Source organism: Rhizophagus irregularis, chromosome 18 (assembly GCF_026210795.1).
Source record: "Rhizophagus irregularis chromosome 18, complete sequence".
Taxonomy (NCBI): domain Eukaryota; kingdom Fungi; phylum Glomeromycota; class Glomeromycetes; order Glomerales; family Glomeraceae; genus Rhizophagus; species Rhizophagus irregularis.
This window is the reverse complement of record NC_089446.1, coordinates 3,667,554-3,685,566: the sequence shown is the minus strand read 5'-3', so window position 1 is coordinate 3,685,566 and position 18,013 is coordinate 3,667,554. Positions and strand designations below refer to the sequence as shown.

Genomic DNA, 18,013 nt, shown 5'->3' with positions numbered 1-18,013 from the left:
ATGCAATTGCTTATATGACGATTAACGGTTCACGATCCTCAATTATATTTAGAAATTATCACATGAAATGAATTGATGTATAATTATTCATTATTTCAACATATATATGTTATGCTAGTAATACTAGCCAATCCATTTAAGGCATTATAATATTGAGTTGATAATGTAGATTGACATCATCTGACATACAATATATTATATTATTTGAATGATTAATATACTTCTTGTAATACATAAAATTTTATCATATAAAATAAATTTATATTTAAACTGATAATATAATATTAATTTATTAAATAGTAATCAAATTAATGGAGTAGTTACTAAAATCAATTATACTGGCTGTTAAAAATTTGAAATTTTTTATTTGAAATTTATATATATATGCAAAAAGCAATATTTATAAAACATATTATTTTCAATTTAAAATTTTTTTATTTTTTTAATAAAATTAAGTAAATAACTTTAAAAATGTAAAGCTAATAAGCAAAAATTATTTATCTAATAATTTACAAAATGATTTAAAATAAAAATTCTTACTTTTAATATTTTATGCATGCTTAATTTTACATAAAAATACTTTATATAAATGCTATCCTATTCTATTTTTGTTATTTCACTAGCATCTGTAATTATTTAATCATATAATTTAATTAGGATTTTATTTCTTACAGTAGAAAATATTTTATTTTTTATTACTTTTTTTTTAAGTTAGTTTCAATTTGTTTTTTCTAAAAACTTATTTTAAAAGATAAATTCTGAAAGGTCAATTTAATAAAATTCATTATTTTTAATTTCTTAAAATAATCTTATTAAAGTCAGATATTTGCAATAATTTTTAGCATCTTTTTTAATAGGTTTTAAATCTATTCTTTTAAAAGATTTCTAAGATTATTATTATTATATATAATATATTTTACAAATAATTTGTTAAAAAGTTTAATATTAACCATTTTTGCATATATATAAGAAAAAATAATAATATAATCTTAAATTATAAAAACAAATAATTTTATTTATTTAAAAAAAATATTTGTAATTTATTATTAAAAAGTTTTACTAATTTTTATAATTCAATAGAATCTTGAACATTTAATATAAAACTTATTGTTTTTGCAATTATCTTAGTATTTAGTAATCTGATTTGAATGAAAATTTTTTTATTTTATAAAGTTTAATATTAATTATAAATTAAAAAAAAGGTTTTCAAAATTGGCTAATTTTCTTTTTTAAAAAAATAATTAAAAAAAATAAAAAGTAGTAATAATATATAATTAATTATATAAATATAAAGTTAGATATAAATGTAAAATATTATTATTAAAACTTTTATTAGTAATTCAATTATTTTAAAATTTTTTTAAAAAAAAATTTTTTTTTAAAACAATTCGATAATATCGATTATTACAAAGTTTTCTAAAAGATCCAAATTCAACCAATTTTTTTTTATAATTAATAGGTTTTAATATATATCTTTTACATAATAAATATAAATAATCTTTAAAATGTTCATTATTATATATTTTCAATTTATAAAACTTATCTTTTATTTCACCTTCATAATTATAATCTTGAATATATATTGTTTTTGCTTTAAAAATAAATAAATTAGTTATATAAAGTAAATATAAAAGTTATTGTAAGAAATTATAATAATTACCTTGTAACTGGCAAATAATTTCTTGAAATTTAATACTAGTCATAATTGGTAAAAATCTATTAAATATTTTATCATAATTTAATATGTTATTTAAATTTAATTTTGATAGATGATTTCCAGTAAATTTCATATTTTTAAAATAATATTCCACTTTTGTAGTCCAATGATTACCAAATTCCTTTTTTAAAAATTCAATAACCTCTTCTGATGACCAGTATTTAAATTCCTTAATTTTTTTATTTGAATGGATTAAAGTATGGTGTGGATATATATATTTATCTAATTCTTTTTGTGAATAACAATCTTTAATAATATAATAGTATTGATTATGTTGAAGATCTTTTAAAGATATAATATGTTCTGGAATTTTATTATTATCATTAATAGATACAAATCCTTTTCCTTTAGCTTTTTTAAAAATTCAAAAAATTCCAAATCATCATGTATATCTGTTTGAATATAATCATTACTAAAATAATCTTGAATATATATTGTCTTTGCTATTAAAAGAAAATATAAATCAGTTATATAATAATTTAAAATTATAATAAATAAGAAATTACTAAAACTTACTATAAAGTTGGCTGATAATTTTCCTAAGATTATATGTAATTCCAATTTCTTTAGCATATAATTCAGAAAATCTACTATAGTTATTTAGCATAAAAAGTTCACTTCCAGTAACTTTATGCTTTTCAAAAAACTCCTTTAATTCTGTAGTCCAATTATCACCCATTCTTTCCTTCAAAAATTGATTAACTTCTTCTGATGTCCAGTTCTTAACTTGAAAATAATAAGGATTTTTAATTTGAGGTTTTTTATTAAATTTTAAATAAGGTGATGTAATTTTTAAAATTTGAGAAGAGATAATCAAGCCAATTTTTTTTGTAATAGATAATGTTCTTTTAAATGTTAGAAATTTGTTGGAAATACCATTCCGTAAAAAATAATTCAAAAGGGATGAGGAATATAAATTTTGTGGATATGAGAGAGTTTGATAAAGATTTTTACATAAAATCTTTTTTGAAGTCATATTTACAAGACAAGTAAAAAATTTTCTCATGTAATTGATTAACGGTTCACGATCTTTGATTATATTTAGAAATTATCACATGAAATAAATTGATTCACCATGTACATTGTACAGTATATATATTATTTGATTGATTCTACATAATATTTCCTCTTTGAATTATTGAATAGTTTATCTAAAACATTGTAAAGCAACAATTTTACTAATAAAACAAATTTATATTTAAGCCGATAATATATTAATAATTTATTAAATAGTAATCAAAATTAAATTTCTTTATGTAAATTGCTCTTTGAAATAGTTACTAAAATAGTTTAAAATTTGGTTATACTAACTGTTAAAAATTTGAAATTTTATTTGAAATTTATATATGCAAAAAACAATTTACAGAAATATATTTTTTTTGCAAATATTGACTACGGAAAGCCTATCTGCCACGGAACGGAAAGTCTACTCTATATCTGCCTCCACCAGGAAAAACGCTTATTAATTTCTTTTTGTCCGCTAAAGATTGTTCTTCTTGTGAAAAATAGGTACCGCATGCGACACCAATACACGTTTTCCCTTTAACCTTGGACGTGATATGATCATCGTAATCGCCTTTTTGAAATTTTTTTACTCTTTTAACAAGATTAGTCAAATGTTTCTAAGAATGCAAAGCTAATAAGCAAAAATCATTCATTCAGTAATTTACAAAATGATTTTAAAATAAAAATTCTTACTTCTGACATATTATGCTTAGCTTCGCACAAAAATAATCTCTTATGATCATAAAAAGTGCCATCCCATTCTATTTTTGTTATCCCACTAGCATCCGTAATTATTCGATCATATAGTAAAGTTGGTATCTGGATTTCATTTCTTACAGCAGAAAATGATTCATCTTCTGTTACTTTGTCTTCGATCTGTTTCCAATTTACTCTCTCCGAAAACTTATTTCGAAGGAAAAATTCCGAAAGATCAACTCGGTAAAATTCATTATTTCTAATTCCTTGAAACGATCTTATTAAAGTCGGATATTCGCAATAGTTTCCAGCATCTTCTTTAATAGGTTCTAAACCTTTTCCATAAAATTTTCTTAAAAGATTTCTTAGATCGTTATTGTTATGTATAATATGTTTTACAAATGATTTGTCAAAAGATTTAATATAAATCGTTTTTGCTAATGAAATTATATAAAAAAAAAAAATAATGTTATCTCAAACTGTAAAAACAACTTTATTCATTTAGGAAAATGTTTTAATGTTTGTAATTTACCATTGAGAGGTTTTACTAATTTTTGTAATTCACTATCGAACGTGCGAGCCAAACCTAATGGTCGTGTGGTATCACTTCTCAAATTTAACAAATCTTGTCCATTAATTTGAAATTTGTCAAAAAAATTTTCTTCTTTTGCAGTCCACATACTACTTAATTTTTCTTTCAAAAATTGTTTAACTTCTTTTGGTGTCCAGGTTTTAACATTCAAATCATCAATTTTGGTATGGAAGGGCATTTCCGTTTCATTTATAGAATTATCTTCTGTTAAATTTAAATAATATTATTGAGTTATAGTCATAATTTTAATAAACAATTAATTACAATCACTCAAGAATTTTGGTAACTTACCATTTAACTCTTTGGCTGCTTTCAAAACATATTGTGATATAATTCCTTTATGTTGGAATTCCTTATCATCTATATTTAACAGGTCGTTCTTAGTGAGTTTATTCTGAATGACATTAATGATGTTCGATGACTGAGTGTTCCAATCTTCTTCACGATGATGATATTGTCTCAGGTAGGTTCCTAAACGTTCGACAATTCTTTCAGACGACAATTCAGAGGGATCAGATGCCTTCTTATATGTTTTTAGGCACATAGTAGTCGATCTAAAAAATCGAGAAGATTGACGTGACTGAAGTTGTCGAATAGATCGAATAGATGCAAGTAACGACATTTTCTGATTGCAAAATTTTTTTTCACGAGAAGTTTATGAAAAAATTCGCGATCACATTGCCTTTTTGTAAGAAAAAAAACCAACTTGTGATATTGAAAAAAAAAGATTGCAAAAAATACAATAATGTATGATAATAATGTGAATCGTCGCAAATTAGATAAAATTTAACCAATAAAAATTACAACAATTCAGGAGAAAATAATAATGTTCTATTTATTTCGCCCATTATTTTTTATTTGTATGTATTTAAGGGATATATGTATATTATTAGTATTATTAAAGTGCAGAAATGATTTGATTTTGGTTAAAACTTAAAAAATTTGAAAAAGAGATACTCCTTTAATCTCCGTTTTATCGTAAAAGATGATTTTTTTTTTGATTAAAATCCTTCTTTACATGTTTAAAAAGATGGGTTGTAATTCCATTTTTTTTTCTTATAATGCGCGGTTAATATAAGCCAGCTGAGCTCTTTTAACGTGCTTTGACGTTGAAAAAGAAATAAGAAATAAGTGACGCAATACCCAATATTTGTGACACGATATTATAATAATAATTATTACTAAATCCAAAAATGATAATTTTTGATGTAAATGACGTAAACAAATTTTTTTAAATGAGAATATAATAATAAGATAACGGCAACAAAAACAGGAGTAATTATTAATCAGAAATATTTTTTTTTGCATATGTTTTTATTAAGAAAAAAAAATATGTACATCCGATTTTTGCCAAAATCCTTCTTTTACGTGATTGATTGAAAAATTCTTTGTATTCAAGTGAAAAAATTTAAGGGATATATAATATTAGTATTAATATTAGTATTATTAAATACAGAAATGGTTTTGTTTTCTATCGTTTTGGTTAATTCATTTTCTAAAATTAAAAGAAATAATTGAAATTAAAAATAAATTGGTGCAAATTATCGTAATTTGTTGATGTAGCGTATTATTGTTAATCAAATCTTATCTCCGACTTCGTATTCCGATTTCGTATTATTGATTATTGATCCTACTTTAATCGGAAATATTTTTCCATTTTCAAAAGAAAAAAAAAATTTTTTTTTTTACAGCGAAAGAGATGTCAGATGCTATTAGTCAACTTTATTATAAAAATACATATCATATTTAAACTAAAACTAGGTTAATCCAGTATTTAAGTATAGATTTTTTTTAAGTGCTGGTTACAAGTCACTATAAAAAAGGTAAAGGCTATAATATCAGTATTATCATTTATCAAAGTATAGAATTATTAAGCATCTCTTTTTTTAATGGTCGGACCACAATGCTGGTCAAAATCGGCATAATGCAGCATAATTGGCGTTCTTAACAATGGGGAAATACGATATTTTGGTTAACTCATTTTTAAAGTTGAAAAGAAATAATAAAATGTGGCAAATGAATTTGATTTTCAAGATATTCATTTATGCATAGATTCACATATTTGTTTTTTAATCAGTATATTTTTATACGATGATTTATTATTATTCCAGTACGTATATGGTAAAATTAAATAATTACACATATTAAACATAAACAATTATTTTATATATAAATTTAAAAGAAAAAAATTTTGTCTAAGACCAAAAAGGCTATTTTTCAATTAATTTTTAAAGAAATTTCGACATTTTTCAAAATTTGAGAGATTTAGGTCATAAGGAATTCTGACCTTATATCTTCCGCCGCCCGGGTATACACTAAATAAACCTCTATCCTTTGCCATTTTTCGAAATTCTTCTGGAAAATTAACCCCACAGATAATGCCTTCTATCATTAGTTTATCCAATAATTCATGATATTCGCTACTTACATCATTCTTTTTCAATTTTTTAAATTCTTTTATTTCGTCTGCGAAGTTATTGATGTTTTCCTAAAGAATGCGAGAATAGGAAATAATTAGTTAGCTTATTCAAATATTCAAAAGAGAGATGATTGTGAATTGATACTTACAAGTGTTATATTATGTTCGGCTTCAACCAAATACATCCTTTCTCCGGCAATTAAGATTTTATCCCATCCCATGATCGGGGTTTGAAGCTGATCCTTAATGATATTTTTAGGATAAATTTTGATAGGTACTGTTTCATATTTATTGAGAGCTTCCATTATTGCTAATAAAGTTTCTTCTTTCATTGCTTTGTCTTCTACTTCGGTCCATGTTGATTCATATTTGATCTTCGAAATAAAATGGAACTCAATTCTATAATGTTTAAAATTTTCTATACTTTGTAAATTACAGGCCAAATTAGAAACATCACCTCGTTCCTTAATTTTCTCTTTTTTAGGTGAATCATTACTAGTAACGGGGGCGGAAAACTTTTGTTTTTTGTTAAGTAATCGCAAGTTATCTTGCATTTCTATATTAACAATTGATGGTGGCTTTTCACCGATTGGTAATTTCTTGCTTTTAGCATTGATAATTTCCACGAAACCTTTTCCTTGTACCAAATTTAAGAAGTCTTGAATTTCGGTATCGCTATGGAATATTATTCTTTTAAATGTTTCTAATAAATTTCCATCTTCACCATAATCCTGTATAAAAATAGTTTTTGCTTTTAAAAACAAAGAATGGTTGGTCAGTATAAAAAAATTACCAGATTATAAAGTGAACCAAAAAAATAAACTTACAATTTAAAATTTTGATAATATCGATAATGTTGAAAAACGTCATTTTCGGGAAATTCAATGATTTAAGTCTTTCTATGTCTAAAGATTTTAAATCTTTACCGCTTATTCTTTGACAGGTGTCCACTTTTCTTTTAATTCTTTTTGGAGAAAATTACACACATCGTTGGGAGACCAGTGATTTGATCGAGTTTCTACGGAATTGAAACATACACATTCCTTTCTGTTAATCCCATTACAGGTAGGATTAAAATAATAGCGGCGGTCAATAGGAATTGAACTTGGTTTGAATTTATAAAAAAAAGGGGGACGAACTTTTAAATTTTTTAATAATAATAATCTTTGTAAAGACATTTTAGCTTTTTGAAATAAGTGAAAAAATTTGTAGATGATTAAATGATTTATTGATTAATTTATAGAAACTGATTCATTATAATATTTGTAAAAAATTGATACGATAATTCGCGTCACGGAACCACAACATTTTAAAATTTAAGCATTATTAATAATTTATTTCGAATTATTAATAAATAATGAACCTAAATAGTAAAAAAACTGATACAATAACTCGCGCCATGGAACATTACTAATAATCTATTTCGAATTATTAATAATTTAGATCAAATAATGAACCTAAATTGTAAAAAAACTGATAACAATAACTCGCGTCAATAATAACAACGGAACCACAAACATCAGTTCAAATGATTTAAAATTTAAGCATTACTAATAGAATTAATAATAATCTAGAAAATAATTAACCAAATAATAGTTAGTTGAAACATCTTTAATAATAAAAACAATCCAATTGCATGATTTTTAAAGGCAAGGCTTATAATTTTAATCAATTATCGTGATGTTTGATTTATAATTGAGCTATTATTACGATAAACTTTATTTGAAGTATTAATAATAAAGTAAGTTTAATTTATAAGTTTAATATAAGTAATGTAAGTTTATTAAAGTTTAATTATAACATCATAATTTCACACGATATTAAAATTTAATAATTATGCTTGCAGCCACAAATTCACAATTATTAACCAATGCTGCATTGTATTCACGGCTAAACATAGGTTTAAAAATAATTTTAAAAACTATATTTATAAATTTTTATTTTTGGATTCTCTCAACTAAAAAAAAAATTATGTGCTAATAAAATTAAAATAAAAATAAAAATAAAAAAAAAATCAACATCCCATAATTGTATATTACTATACAATATTACAATCGCTTTATAATGAAATTACCCGACACGTGATATTTAACCCCTCATATCAATATAAGAATATTAATGGTGGCTTAGCTTTTTTTTTCTGATTAGCCGATCATCTCGTGATTTATGGAAACTCGCCAGCGCCTGGAACTACCCTAGAACTACCCTAGAAATATGACTAGAGTTTGGAACCGGTTGGATTTTTGGAAACCGAATTTAAAACGGTTTGACTCGTTTAAAACCAATTTTTACAAAACCGGTTGGAACCGAATTGTACAACCGGTTTATATTTATTATGATAACTAGCGATAAGGTATTTGTTTAATTAATGTTTTTTTGTATTTGCCCAATTTTATATAGTAACAAGTTTGTAAGATCTAGATCTATTTATCTTTTAAGAATCAGCATATTTAATGACTAATATAAATCAAATTTAAGGATTTCATATTTCAAATCCTTCTAGCGTCGAAATTGTACAAAAAATATGTATGATGTAATTAGGGAAAATACGATATTCCAAATCACAAGTCGCGATGGTACAAAATTTCATTTGATGACATGAGATTAATATTCGATTAGAACAATTTAAAATGCGCAATTTCGAATAATTTGCCCTAAACCCATAAATAATCTTTTAATAAGAAAAATGTAGCATTAATTTGTACTAGAGATGGGCAAAATGTGATTTATCATGCACATGATGAAATATAATCAAATAATTTGTGCGCGTTTTTACAATAATTATAATAACTATTTATGGGTATCCGATCAAAATCTCTTGCACGACTAACACAAGATCGACAACAAAATCTCGACAATCCGAAATCTCGGCAATCCAAAATCTTATGAATATCAGAGCGTTTCTTCCTTGCATCATCATATTTATTTTTGGCAACGTCATAACGAGCCCATGCGACAAGTCATTATATCGACAATTTTGTGATGTGTGTTCTAATAAAATAATTTTTGCAATATGTAATATTTAGTTTAAATGTGTTATAATTTTGTCGGGATTTTGACTTGTCAAGATATTGGATTGTCGAGATTTTGTTGTCAGTCTTGTATCAGTCGCTCAAATGATTTTCGTACCAAAACTCTATTTATGCACATGCCACATGCGCATCATGAAATCACATGCATCATGCGCATGATATGACTCGAACATGCGATCTCTATCACTTGGTAAAATATTATTTGGTTATTATTATAATGGGAAATTCCCATTTAAAATGGTTATTTTAAATTTAATTTAATTAAATCATAGCAAAGGGGGTGGTGGTAAACGACATAATTATATGGATAAAATCAGATCAAAAAAAGCTAGAAACGTTTTTGGATCATCGATCATCAAAATTAAGTTCCAAATACGACACATAAAAATGTTGTAAAAAAAACTAAATGAGATTGAAATAAGAAAACTTTATTAGCCTTTTTCTTATGTTTAGTCCGTATGATTTTGTCTGATTCACAGAAAAAAAATGTTTAAGAAAAATCACGCGACGATTTTTTTTTATTATAAAAAAGGTGAAAAAGGTGGTGGCCATGAAGAACACAGAAAAAAAACTAAAAACTATAAGATTAAAATTACTAAAATAATAACTCTCTAATACGAATTATCTTCAGAAACACTATGAACCGATTTATTTTTGTATTTGCTGCTATTTTATTTGCTGCCATGGTACATAATGGTGAAGCGTACCCTGCTACGAAAAGGTGCGGCGGCTGTGGCAATTGGGATCACCCCGATTCCGTAACCGACGCGTAACCCACTATTTAAGTGTGGGTCAAAATAGGACCGGGAAAACTATATATAAAGGTCACCGGAAAAAATTCAGAAAATCATATAAATGCGAACCATCTTATGATTGGTCAATTGGCTATTTATTTCGCTCCAAAAACAGATCTTCACTCAAATTTTATTCTTGCGAACCAACACGTGACTTTTATTAATTATTTTTACGGTGACCTTTTTGAAAATTAATTATGGGTTCGAACCAAGAAAACCGGTGACCTTTATTGTTTTCCCGGTCCTGTCAAAATACTGTCAAAATAAATATCTTTATTTTTTAGTTTTTTTTTTCATTTTGTCAAATAATTTTTTTTAATTCTATTTTTGCATTTGTAATTCAAGAACTAGCAACAAATCATATTTTTTTTTGAATCTTCATAGTCGCTAATTTTTTTGCGAATTTAGACCATGTATCATTTATTTACTGTAATAACGGTAAAGTTGCAAAGTTGGAACATTTGTAAAATTCAATGACTATAATAAATAATTTAAAATTAATTTTAATGCATTCAGTATGGTACTCCTTGGCTTTATGAACCCATCTTTTTTTGTTCTGTTTACTATATTTGCATGCATACTATTTTTTTCATTTTCTGAACATTTTTTGGTTTGAGAGTCTACTAGTGTAAACTTCTCTAGGATTATAGCAGGGAAGCATATATATGCAGTCGGCTCTCGATATCAGATAACGAACCCTCCGGTTTTCACCTCAATTCGTTATAAGGCTATAGCGAAGAATTTTAAAGAATTTGATTGGTTTCTTCGTTATAACGTCGTATTTGATTGGTTAAATGTCACGTGCTTCGAGAGTCGACTGTAATAAATTTGTAAACCATTCTGTATCTGGCAGTATTTACACGCAGCATCCATGGAATGAAAGAAAAATACCTAGATTAGTTTTTATTTTGTGTCTTTTTTATTCCCTTCTTTACCCAAGATAGATTAACATAGTCATTGGGCCAGTCCTCTTGACTCAGTCAAAATTAAGCAGGCGGCTACCTCTTGGAGGGAATTGTGTAAATACGTAGATAGTACTTTACGATTTAATTATCGTATATATGTATTAATCATGTAATTTACGCAAAAATGTCTTATGTTAAACAAATAAATAGAATATATAAACAAAAAAAAAACCTTCAGATAAACTAGTAGCGGCGAATCCTCTAGTTTCATTTTAATTAATCCCGGAAGCATAGCCGATATCTGACTTTCGTACCAAAATATCATTGTTTGCCAATCGCCAACAAAATGGCATTTTGGCGTATATAAGTGACAAATAATTGGTGAAAATAGATTCACGCACACTGAAAAAATTCTGTCTCTGAAGGAGGTGCTTTAACGTAACATAAAATGAAAAAAAAATATTATAAGAGCATGTAGCAGTAAGGAGCCAATCTACATACTTGTGATCGAAATTTATTTTAGTAAATCTTATTAAATACTATATAAAAGGAAAATTTTTTGTTATTTATTTATTTTAATTAAATTTTTTTTTTTATTTTTATTTATATTTCTCTCTATTGAACGTCCTCGAATAATATTTACTAATAATATTTTGCATATTCGTCATATGAAAATATAGTATATCTATAGTTCTATACAAACAAACTTTCAATTTTGAATTGCATAATAATGCATCATGTTTCATCTTATTGAAAATAACTAATTTAGGAAAAATATTATTGAACCTTTTTGTATATAAAAGGAAATTTTTTTCTTGTACAGTATTTTTTTTATATTACAGTCAGACCTCCATAATTGCACACCCCTTGGGACCATATGCATAATTTTCAAAATAGTGCATTTAAAGAGGGTGTGCATTTATAGAGGTAAAATAATTAGAGATCATATAAGCTTGGGACCGAACCAGAGGGTGCATTTAGAGAGGGTATACATAGTGAGTGCAATTATGGAGAGTGCAATTATAGAGGTCTGACTGTAATTAGATTTAAGGCACAACATATGAAATTAACAAATCATGAATTCACTTTTTTCTAAGAACAACGAACCAAGGTTTTTATTGCTCGTTGAATTTTATTTCTATCGATTTTATTTTTAGATGCTTGAATTACACCACATTGCCATGTAAAATCTCTGTTCAAAAGTTATACTGATAAACTGTTGAAATTCCTTTTAGTTCGATATAATACATTGTATTATTTTAAAAGTTTACATTTTGACTCGTAGATAATTTAATTTTTAAAAATGAATAAAAAGTCTCTTAAACTTTCTTCGATTATTCTTTTCTACCTGTTAGCATTTTTGGCATTGACTATTATTGTTGATGCCCATGGTAACCATGGTAAATGTAAAACTACAACTACCACTACAACAACAACGATCACTAAAACCTCTTCAACCTGCAAAGCCACTCCCACTCTTAAACTTAAGCGTGATAAAAGGGGCCACGGTCATGGTCATGGTCATGGTCATGGTGATGGTGATGGTGATGATGATGGCCATTGTACAAAAACTGCCACTTGTACGCATACAAAATTTGCATGTGTTACACCACCACCTACTTGTATTCTTGATGGTAAGCCATGCACAGGTGGTGCACAAAATTGCTGTGGTAAAGTATGTTGTGATAGATGGATTATGCGCAGGTGTTGGTTCTACATGTACTCCCCAATAATATATAACATTCTACTTTTTATCATATCTTAATATCTTAATTATATTATTAGCTTATAGCTTATAGAGTATATAAATGTATTATTTCTTCAAATTAAATAAAATACAAGAGCAATTGAGTTCAAATTAATAAAATTAAAACGAAAGAATCTTTCAATTCTACTTAAATTGGTTTAATGTCATTGACAAAATGCGTTTGTCTACACGGAAGAGCAATTATCAAAAGAAAGAAATACCTTACAATACGACATGATGTATACAACATTGTTCTTAGCAAACTAAATTATGTAAAATGCAAATGATACGCACAGCCAATTAAAGTAAACTGGTAATAAATTAATTTTGAAAAATGAAAGATAAATTATATAATTATCATTATTTTGATGCCTTTCAAACGTTACATAATTTTCCTTGTGCTTAACGCATAAGGAATGCAAGCATCTTCTTACTTTCAAAATTCATTGTTTAGTAACGCAATATTTTATCAATGTCCTTAATGAGATTAACATATTTATATTCCTGGCTAATTTATAAATAGAACTGACAATGTACGAAATATTATTTTCTGGTTTAATCAATTAGTCTATTAATTAAATTATTACAGAGACACACACTAATTAAATGAATCTCCTTTTTAGGCAGTAAAAATTATCAAAAAATTCTTTATTAGTATTTGTTTGTTTGTTTGTTTGTTTATTTATTTATTTATTTCAAGTTCTAACCTTCTTTCTCAAAGCCACAAATTGTTTTTCGCAGAGTTGCGGAATTGATCATATACTGTATCGAAAAAAAAATAATATAATAATATCCCTATCGGTCGACCACTCAAACTAGAATCAAACTATAATGAAGCTTTTAATGGTTATTAAACCGAATTCTTTTGTTGAGCACGTCTAATTTTGATTTGTATATGCGAAACATTTAACAATCATCATTTTTTCTATTGTTTCTACAATAGAACAAGAAACAAAGAAAGGAAGAGTAGTCCGATAAAAAAAGTGTATCAGGAAAATATTTTATCGTTGTAATTGTAGTACGTACAAAAAGACCTATTATTCATTTTAAGAAGGTTACATAAAGATGGTATTCTAAAACTCCCCCAAAAAATGGACGAAACAATTCAAAAATAAATTGTGCGGATAAAATATATATACACGCACACTTCATTCATATTTATCATTGAAAATAATTTTCAAAAAGAGGATTATTGTAATAACAATAAAAGAAATTGTATTGAGAGTCACATTTATTGTAAACTGTAATTTTTTATACCCGAGTTTTTTTCGAAAAAAAAGTTCTATACATTAATTATATTTATTTTTATCAAACAAATCACTTTGTAGTAAATCTTATTTTTTGAATTTAGCCTCAATAGTATTTTCTTTTTTTTTGTTATTTTTTTACGCAAATTGTTTACGGCTGAAAACCTGAAACAAAACAAGTGTGAAATTCTCCTTCACTCTCTCTCTCACCTTCTCACTATACGGTATAATATTTTATTCATTATTATTATTCTTAAAACAGTTTTATTTATATATATGTATATTATTTTAGTCTTATTTACAGTATCAGGTATTGCATTAATTACATGTACAGTCAGCCATTTCTATAGCGAATTTTGATATAACGAATCCTTAGTTTGGTACGCATTTAATCATATGAAAAAAAATTTATTACACCGAATTTTACTAATAAAATGCAGTATAACGTTGAACGAAGAAAAATTTATATGTAAATGACCCGAATTTCTTAGTATTTTGCAAGATAAATTTTAATATAAAAGGCAATTTGATGTTGGTTTTATGAAATTTTTTTTAAATAAGCAATTTTACCACTTTTGATTCATTTATCAAAAGATGGGTGGTTTATGTTTCAAAAGTTTCCTTTTCCTTTCATGATCATGACGTTTTACAAATGTATTGATTTCCCTATATTTTATTGTATTATACCAAATTTTTCCGCTATACCGAATAATCCGTTATAGCATTAACGAATTTACTTATAACGAAGGCCTGATCGGCCCGGACGCCTACTTCGTTATACCGAGCGCCGAGCCGCCGACTGTAATCGATCGCAATTGCTTAACAGCGTTTGTTATAATAAACATCGTACGCTGGTTGCCTTACCATTTACGATTTTGTGTTACGGACTTGCTCACTTATAAAGATACGATAATATGTATACTATCAGGATCATATCATTCCTCATCTGTGAGACAGGAAATTTAATATCCCGGTAGATACACTATGCAAGACGGGTAAAAAGTAGGAATAATCATCACAAAAAAATATAATTTATTGGTCGTGTGATGTACAGTAATACTATGTTTGAAAAGTCCCAAACTATCGAGATTATGAGAATATCTCTAGTTTATATAAATTTAAAAGAAAAAGAATTTGTTTAAGACCAAAAGGCTATTTTTCAATTAATTTTTAAAGAAATTTCGACATGATTTTCAGAGAAATTTAAGAGATTTAGATCATAAGGGATTCTAACCTTGTATCTTCCGCCGCCCGGGTATAAACCTCTATCCTTTGCCATTTTTCGAAATTCTTTTGGAAAATTAACCCCACAGATAATGCCTTCTATCATTAGTTTATCCAATAATTCATGATATTCGCTACTTACATCATTCTTTTTCAATTTTTTGAATTCTTTTATTTCGTCTGAGAGGTTATTGATGTTTTCCTAAAGAATGCGAGAATAGGAAATAATTAGTTAGCTTATTCAAATATTCAAAAGAGAGATGATTGTGAATTGATACTTACAAGTGTTATATTATGTTCGGCTTCAACCAAATACATCCTTTCTCCGGCAATTAAGATTTTATCCTATCCCATGATCGGGGTTTGAAGCTGATCCTTAATGATATTTTTAGGATAAATTTTGATAGGTACTGATTCATATTTATTGAGAGCTTCCATTATTGCTAATAAAGTTTCTTCTTTCATGGCTTTGTCTTCTGTTTCGGTCCATGTTGATTCATATTTGATCTTTGAAATAAAATGGAACTCAATTCTATAATGTTTAAAATTTTCTATACTTTGTAAATTACAGGCCAAATTAGAAACATCACCTCGTTCCTTAATTTTCTCTTTTTTAGGTGAATCATTACTAGTAACGGGGGCGGAAAACTTTTGTTTTTTGTTAAGTAATCACAAGTTATCTTGCATTTCTATATTAACAATTGATGGTGGCTTTTCCTCGATTGGTAATTTCTTGCCTTTAGCATCGATAATTTCCACGAAACCTTTTCCTTGTACCAAATTTAAGAAGTCTTGAATTTCGGTATCGCTATGGAATACTATTTTTTTAAATGTTTCTAATAAATTTCCATCTTCACCATAATCCTGTATAAAAATAGTTTTTGCTTTTAAAAACAAAGAATGGTTGGTCAGTATAAAAAAATTACCAGATTATAAAGTGAACCAAAAAAATAAACTTACAATTTAAATTTTTAATAATATCGATAATGTTGAAAAACGTCATTGTCGGGAAATTCAATGACTCTAGTCTTTCTATATTTAAAGATTTTAAATCTTTACCGCTTATTCTTTGACTTAAAATGATATCTTTTAAATCAGGTGTCCACTTTTCTTTTAATTCTTTTTTGAGAAAATTACACACATCGTTGGGAGACCAGTGATTTGATCGAGTTTCTACGGAATTGAAATATACACATTCATTTCTGTTAATCCCATTACAGATAGGATTAAAATAATAGCGGCGGTCAACAGGAATTGAACTTGGTTTGAGTTTATAAAAAAAGAGGGGATGAACTTTTAAATTTTTTAATAATAATTTTTGTAAAGACATTTTAGATTTTTGAAATAAGTGAAGAAAAAATTAAAAAATTTATAGATGATTAAATGATTTATTGATTAATTTATAGAAACTGATTCATTATTAAAATAATATTTGTAAAAAAATTGATACAATAATTCGCGTCACGGAACTACAACATTTTAAAATTTAAGCATTACTAATAATTTATTTCAAATAAATAGTAAAAAAACTGATACAATAACTCGCGCCATGGAACCACAACATTTTAAAATTTAAGCATTACTAATAATCTATTTCGAATTATTAATAATTTAGATCAAATAATGAACCTAAATTGTAAAAGAACCGATACAATAACTCGCGTCAATAATAACAACGGAACCACAAAAACATCAGTTCAAATGATTTAAAATTTAATAGAATTACTAATAATCTAGAAAATAATTAACCAAATAATCAATCCGATTGCATGGTTTTTAAAGGCGAGGCTATAATTTTAATCAATTATCGTGATGTTTGATTTATAATTGAGCTATTATTACGATAAACTTTATTTGAAGTATTAATAATAAAGTAAGTTTAATTTATAAGTTTAATATAAGTAATGTAAGTTTATTAAAGTTTAATTATAACATCATAATTTCACACGATATTAAAATTCCAATAATTATGCTTGCAGCACCAATTCACAATTATTAAACAATGCTGCATTCTTATTGGGTATTTACGGCTAAACATAGGTTTAAAAATAATTTTAAAAACTATATTTATAAACTTTTATTTTTGGATTCTCTCAACTAAAAAAAAAAAATTATGTTACTATATCATTATGTTTCAATCTGCTAGCTAATAAAATTAAAATAAAAATAAAAAAATTCAACATCCCATAATAAATATTACTATACAATCTGCTTTATAACGAAATTGCCCGACACGTGATATTTAACATCAAATATCCCTTGTTATAATCTAATAACGAATATGAGGTGAAAAGCGGAAGGTTCTTATAACTGGGAGAATATAGTATTCTTTAAAAAGAAATTTTAACAGATATAAAAAAATGGTCAAAGAATTTCTGCAGATACTCCAAGAGAGAGAATTTCTGTAAATACATTTGTCGTAATTCGCATATATTCTCTTAAATAGATTATATAAGCTTTTCATTGGTCAAATCGTAACTTTTGGCCACTCAAAATTTCAATTAGAGGAAATATGGCTCATCAAAATTTTATGCCTAAAATTTATTCAATTATACAGTATACGCGTTTTTAATATCTTTCTCATAATCCCAATCAGTAAACACTTATAATCACTAATTGTGATAATACAACCATG

At 26.0% G+C, this 18,013-nt stretch overlaps 5 protein-coding genes across 5 annotated transcripts; 1 reads left to right on the top strand and 4 right to left on the bottom strand.

The window, feature by feature from the left end:
- Positions 1 to 1,462: 1,462 nt before the first annotated feature.
- On the bottom strand, positions 1,463 to 2,693 carry OCT59_010421 (uncharacterized protein; the record flags this gene model as incomplete). Its single annotated transcript, XM_066132990.1, has 5 exons — positions 1,463 to 1,473; positions 1,556 to 1,591; positions 1,661 to 2,068; positions 2,131 to 2,160; positions 2,234 to 2,693. 5 exons carry the CDS (start codon positions 2,691 to 2,693, stop codon positions 1,463 to 1,465), a joined length of 945 nt encoding a protein of 314 aa, XP_066000581.1.
- Positions 2,694 to 3,120: 427 nt separating this feature from the next.
- OCT59_010420 (uncharacterized protein) lies at positions 3,121 to 4,632 on the bottom strand (the record flags this gene model as incomplete). The annotated part of the gene is made up of 4 exons (XM_066132989.1): positions 3,121 to 3,339; positions 3,416 to 3,855; positions 3,951 to 4,214; positions 4,302 to 4,632. The coding sequence occupies 4 exons, from the start codon at positions 4,630 to 4,632 to the stop codon at positions 3,121 to 3,123; spliced, it is 1,254 nt and encodes a 417-aa protein (XP_066000580.1).
- Positions 4,633 to 6,231: 1,599 nt separating this feature from the next.
- OCT59_010419 (uncharacterized protein) lies at positions 6,232 to 7,299 on the bottom strand (the record flags this gene model as incomplete). Its single annotated transcript, XM_066132988.1, has 3 exons — positions 6,232 to 6,498; positions 6,579 to 7,180; positions 7,257 to 7,299. 3 exons carry the CDS (start codon positions 7,297 to 7,299, stop codon positions 6,232 to 6,234), a joined length of 912 nt encoding a protein of 303 aa, XP_066000579.1.
- A 5,164-nt stretch (positions 7,300 to 12,463) lies between these two features.
- OCT59_010418 (uncharacterized protein) lies at positions 12,464 to 12,990 on the top strand (the record flags this gene model as incomplete). The annotated part of the gene is made up of 2 exons (XM_025326201.1): positions 12,464 to 12,835; positions 12,946 to 12,990. 2 exons carry the CDS (start codon positions 12,464 to 12,466, stop codon positions 12,988 to 12,990), a joined length of 417 nt encoding a protein of 138 aa, XP_025177306.1.
- Positions 12,991 to 15,313: 2,323 nt separating this feature from the next.
- Positions 15,314 to 16,708, bottom strand: OCT59_010417 (uncharacterized protein; the record flags this gene model as incomplete). Its single annotated transcript, XM_066132987.1, has 5 exons — positions 15,314 to 15,580; positions 15,661 to 15,723; positions 15,790 to 15,910; positions 16,052 to 16,262; positions 16,339 to 16,708. 5 exons carry the CDS (start codon positions 16,706 to 16,708, stop codon positions 15,314 to 15,316), a joined length of 1,032 nt encoding a protein of 343 aa, XP_066000578.1.
- Between the last annotated feature and the right edge of the window lie 1,305 nt (positions 16,709 to 18,013).